The sequence below is a fragment of the Chinchilla lanigera genome, unplaced genomic scaffold, assembly GCF_000276665.1.
Source record: "Chinchilla lanigera isolate Chin_1 unplaced genomic scaffold, ChiLan1.0 scaffold00096, whole genome shotgun sequence".
Lineage (NCBI taxonomy): Eukaryota > Metazoa > Chordata > Mammalia > Rodentia > Chinchillidae > Chinchilla > Chinchilla lanigera.
Genome location: NW_004955497.1, coordinates 4,638,357 through 4,644,235, shown reverse-complemented (window position 1 = coordinate 4,644,235; position 5,879 = coordinate 4,638,357). Strand labels below are relative to the sequence as shown.

At 44.3% G+C, this 5,879-nt stretch overlaps 1 protein-coding gene across 1 annotated transcript in view; it reads left to right on the top strand.

Moving 5' to 3' along the window:
- Amer2 (APC membrane recruitment protein 2) overlaps window positions 1–3,893 on the top strand; it is a gene marked incomplete in the record, with an annotated part of 4,972 nt that extends 1,079 nt beyond the window's left edge. The window contains 1 exon segment of the mRNA XM_013505515.1: window positions 125–3,893. Coding sequence (XP_013360969.1) covers window positions 125–969 — 845 coding nt within the window.
- Between the last annotated feature and the right edge of the window lie 1,986 nt (window positions 3,894–5,879).

The following is a 5,879-nucleotide window of genomic DNA, read 5'->3' as shown; positions in this document are numbered from 1 at the left end:
GGCCGCGCGCCGGCCTGCGCCCCCGACCCTGCCGCCGCCGATCCGCCCTCAGACCCGTCGGCCGAGCGTATTTGTCTGATGTTTTCTGACGTGACTTCACTGAAAAGCTTTGACTCTCTTACAGGCTGCGGAGATATTATCGCAGACCCCGAGGAGGAGGCGGGGCCCAGCTGCGACAAGCTCGCGCCCGGGCCGGCCCAGCCGGCGCGGGCCGGGAAGACCCCGGGAGGCGTGCTGGCCTACCAAGGCGGCGGGGAGGAGATGGCCAGCCCGGACGGGGTGGACGACGCCTGTCTGCAGGAGTTCTGGGACATGCTGTCCCAGAGCGAGGGCGCGGGCCAGGGGCCCCCCGAGGCGGCGGCGAAGGCGGGCCCGGCCGCGGAGCCCTCCGGGCTGCCCGAGCCCTGCAAGGACGCGTCCTCCGTCAAGCGCCGCAGGGTGCACAGGGCCCCCACCGAGCTGCACCCGAAGGCGGAGCCCAAGCTCGCGGAGGAGGAGCCGCGGGAGGGCGTCCCCGGCGGCGACGAGGGCTACCGGGACCCCGGCACGCCCGGCCCCGAGGAGGACAGCGCGAGCGGCGCCAAGAAGTCGGCGCTCCCCCGGGACAGCGACAGCGGCGACGCGCTCTCCGACCTCTACGCGGACCCCGACGCCAGCCCCGCGGGCCCCGCGGCCGGCGAGGACACGGCCGGCTCGTCCCGGCTGAAGCCGGTGTCCCCGGGCACCATCACCTGCCCGCTGCGAACGCCCGGCAGTTTGCTGAAGGACTCGAAGATCCCTGTCAGCATCAAGCATCTCTCGAACCTTCCTTCCAGCCACCCCGCTGCGCACCAGCAGCCGGCCAAGAGTGAGTTACGCAGAACAAAAATTCCCGTCTCCAAAGTGCTGGTCCGCAGGGTCAGCAACCGGGGCTTGGCTGGGACCACCCTGCGGGCGGCAGCGTTGCATGACAGTGCCAAAAAGTTGTGAGGTCTCGAGGCCAAGGTGGATGGGTGGCGTGTCCAGGAACGCAGCTTTTCCCTGGAAACCACTGAAGGAAGTGATGTAGGACTGTCCCTGCCCCTGAACCTGCACCGCGGGGGTCCTCGCGCTGGGAACAGGGGCAGGACACACCCGGAGAGCCAGACGCTCCGCCTGGAATTCTCCTCTCAAGACGAGTCCCTGAGAATTATTTTTGGGCACTTTTTTTTTTTTTTCTCTCTTTTTACCTTTTTAAAAAGATTTTTGTTTCTTTCATGCACTGAACACTCGGAAGTCACCTTCACTTGCCTTTGTAGAAAACAAGACAACCAAACCTAAGTTAGAGTCATGCCAGGGTGCTGGGCGGCGCTGCTCACAGGGCCTGGAGGAGTCACTGCAGACCGCGGGGAGAACCCTCCCCCCTTTGCGTTCTTTTCCTTTTCCTTTTCCTTTCCGGGGGCGGGGAACCCCCTTTGCTGTATCACTGTGTGGAAACCACCTACAAAGCTGAAAGAGGCAGGTAGCGACCTAAGGAGGGCATTTGGGGGTTGCCAGGCAAGGTCCCTAATTTCAATTGCTAGGTATGCAAACAGGTAAAGGTTTTCCCCTAGGAAAATAAGCGAGGCTTTTAGTTTGGTTGGTTGAAATCGTTCGGGGAGAAATAAAAGGCTTACAGAATAGGTTTTGTTTTTGTGTTTTTGTTTTTGAACCCCTCACCTCCACCTAGTGCAGAAATCAGGATCAGGGAACGATTTCACTAAATGCCAATAGACACAATATTTTAGCATTTATAAACTGTAACCTTCTCATGTGTAGATAATGCATATTTTACAGTTCATCCCACTTAACATTTATAATCTGTCAATAACCGAGAATTTAAAATCTGGTCTTATAGCTGGATATGATGACTGTCCCCAAGCCATTAAGGTTCTTTTATGTACTGTAATCTGAAGCAATGCTGACTTTGGGTTTGGTTTATGTGAAGTCCCTAGTTCTTAACACACACACACACACACACACACACACACACACACACACACAAATCTATTGTGTGACTGTCCTAGAAGAATGGTTTTGTCTTGTTTTGGTTAAGATTCTGTTTCTTACCCCAAACGCCGGTTTTCAGAATCTTGGTTATAATGGTCCAAGATGAGGAACATATAGTGAAAAAACAAAAGAAAAATACAGTTTTCTCTGTCATTTGAATCTTGCTTCATAGACTTATGGCTGAGACAAAGGTGTTCAGAATATATTGACAAGCTTATGTATTGTAAATGCATTACACAGTTTGTTTTTCAAGAAATGGTTTCAATTACATGTATCTTTCTAATAGTTCGGCTGAAACTCTCATTTCAGAAAGAGTTGTTATATGCCTTGGTAGTTTGAATGATAAAGTGAAGCAGTTCTTCGAAAGCTATTAGTGTCTAATGATTAAATTAATATCCTTTTTGAAATGCACTCCAGTGTATCTGAGCAAAAGGCCAGCGTTCCTACTTGGAGGTAATTCATCATATCAGGAAGATTATACATATTCCAGTGATACCACACATATGTAAATGACATAAACACTTGGGTCCTTGTCATTCTCCAGAGATCGCTAAGTACAGAAATGTTGTCTTATTTTTAAGCTTGTTTTCTGTTTTGCAAAGGGATGAAGAAGGCATGTTAAAATTTGAAAACCTGTTTTAATAACATGAAGGAAGTAACAAAATAAATGGGCATCAGAGGAAAAAAATTTGAGCCAGTAATATAAAGCAGGTTGTTCCTCCTTTTAAGTTTGTGATGATTCAATCAGAAGATGAGGTGTAGGTTTGCTGAATTTTTTTAGGAGTCAGTTTAATGGCTTTTATTACATTGTCCCAGATCTTTAATGTTATTTCAAAGTAACATTTTAATAGTTAATTTCCTGTCTATACAGGAGACCCTAACGTAGCCATAGCCTTAAGCAATCTGAACACACTACTAGAAATTCATTCCAACACCTCACACATGCTAATGTGCTCAACTGGGTACAAACTAACAAAAAACCTGTACTTATTTAGATTTAGAAATCTTTTGAAAATTATTTCTGTCCTTGAGAAAGAACTTTAAATTGGATTTAATGCTGATAGTGCAATTCAGAATCAAACTACAGCAAATTAGAACATAAATTTTATTTCTAGCTGCAAAGCAAAGGATTCTAATTTTCTTCTTGTGCATTTTTCTGCACGAATTATATTCTTCATTGCATGGCTCTGTTGCTGAGCTTTATTTGCTCATTTGTCCAACTGTGCAGGAAAGTTCAGAATACCTGAACTGCTGATAATATTATCTTAGTAAAGGCCACTGTTTCTAAAACACTAGTATAAACTATTTTTGCTTTCACAATTTGCTTTCACTGTTTCCGCATTTACGCTACTTTGCGGTCTTCTCTTTGCAAGTAAGAGAAAATAGTAGCAAAATTTAATTTCTCCTGTTAATTAACCCAAAACTGGTTTTATTTCTTTTTCCCATGTTTCATGATTTTTTTTTAACTGTGTCTCTGAGAATTGCACCCATCCCAGTCAAATGAAGGATGCAGGCCATGCATTAAAAGGCCTCACTTGCTGGGACTCAGAAGAGCGGCAGAAGGAATGACGGGTGGTCAGTCTTTTCTAACCAGAGCAAAGGTTGTAGTTGCTTTCTTCTACTGAGAGCTGCTTTGTCTCATTTGTGTTTATGGAGATGGCTTTCTAGAATTTTTCTGGATGTACATGCCAGTTGTTATTAATGCATTCTCTAACAACCGTCTGAGGTTTATACAGGCCTATATTTGCTGACTGTTTAAGGGAAGGGTTACATATGGGCATATGCCACCTTTCCTAATATGTCTGAACCTAAAATTTGTGGATTAATGCCTTTTGGTTAAAGAGCTGCTCAAATCAGGGGGGAAAAAGTCAAGTCAATTGTTGGATCAGAAGGCTATAAATTCTCAATAAAGCCAGCCTGACTATAATATGTGCATCACACATAAAATGCTACTTGAAACGTCTGCTCTAGTTCTGGTGATGGTTGGTGCTTTCATTCTTCTACTAGCACCAAGTGGGAGGAATTTTATATACTACAACATTTTAAATAATCACAAGAGGAAATAAACTTTTATCATTTCACTTCATAACAATGGAATATTGAGCATTAGGGACTTTCTTTAGGCACCTTTTCCACAAATGACCTGTCTATTTAAATACAAAGTGTTTTAATCTATGAAGGTGATGTCTTGCCAGATTTAAAGGTTTTATCCATTCATCTCAATAGTCACAAAATATTTAAATGAACATGCAGTTAAATGAATATAAAGATAGTTCTTTGCTGACACATTCTTAAGGAAAAAGGGCTATCAGCAGGTGTTAAAATTTGTTTGAGTAACCTGAAAGTTTTCATTATTTATGTCTTCATCGGGTTAAGTTTTGAAAGCAAAGCCTTACTGTGCGCTTTGTGTAAAGGGATTGCTGAGCGGCTTATCCTGGTGTGTAGCTTCTCACCTATTTTTATCACAGTTGCTTGGTGCTCTCAGACAGCGGGAATGGGACCTTGACATGATGTGATCAGGCTTGGACCACGGTAGCATGTTGGAAGGTATTTCTTGCTGGTTAGCCTCTAAATTTCTCTCTCGAAATGGAAATACATGGAGTTGGCTCCACCAAGCTCGGTTTCTGTTGGGACTGTCCTAGGACACTCAACATCTACTTGGCTCCCTTTTCTACTGCTAAGAAATTCTAGAATTTGAGACTATAATGGGCTGAGAATATGGCTCAGTGGTAGAGTGCTTGCCTAGCGTGTGTGACACCCTGGGTTCAATCCCCAGCACTGAAAAAAGAAACTATTAAGGGAAAAGCATCCCAATTGCCTTTTCTTGCCAAAAAAATCGCTGGTTAAAGAATAGGAGAAACCCAAATGCCTCTCCTAACCCCATTCTCTCCTCCTGGCAGACTAAGGAATGAATGTATTACTCAAGCCTAGAAATTTTCAATTCTTTACACAAAAATATTTATAAAACAGTTTGGGACCAAAGGGCTAGTAGGGCAGGCCAGTATCTTAGGAATCCAGGATAGGAAAGCAAAAGTCAGTCTGACTTCATAAAAATTGGGAGGCTGCCACTGTCAGCATAATAGGTTGTGTGGATCCTCACCAGGTGCGGTCCCATGATTTTGCACCCTTGTCTTGCTCTGAGGTTTCGGATTGGCTGTGATGGGTGGCTTGTTAGGAGCCTTGCCACTGTGATCTTAGCTTAACAGAGACAATTTCAACAGTATCCACTTAGAAGGAGTGTGATTATCTCACTGCAGATAATGTTTGTAGAGGGTGATTCAGAAGACTAGTTTCATAATTATAGAAAGGAGGTCCTCCTTGAACTCAAAATAGGAAAATTAAAATAGCCATGAAGCTTCTAGGGCTGAAATGTTTTAGATGGATGTTTACTTGAATTCAGCACAACATATATATATATATGGGACATATGCTGTATCTAATACTCAAAAACCCATTCAGTGTGGGGCCCACATACAGCTATGCTGTAACTGGATTTTCTTAATAGTCATTAAAGTCACTTTTATTTCACCTATGTTAACTTTTTTGTATTTGTTGCTTATAGTTTGTGGAGTGGAGCAGAGAGGGTGAATGAAGCTGTACTAATTCCCCTGCAGATAGTAATTATAACAGCAGTTATATTTGTTGAATGCTGACCATGCTTTGGGCACTGCTGGATGATTTATAAATACTTATTTAGTTCTCTTTCCAGCCATGGGGGGTTGCGACATTGTTTCCCTGGTTTGACATTTAATTCATCCTTTTTTTGTCCTCTAAGCTCTGTCTATCTCACTTCTCTGTCATCTCTGACTCTCTTTTCCTAGTCTCTGGGAAAAACCTATAAATTCTTTATTGTCATTCAGAAATGGAAGAGC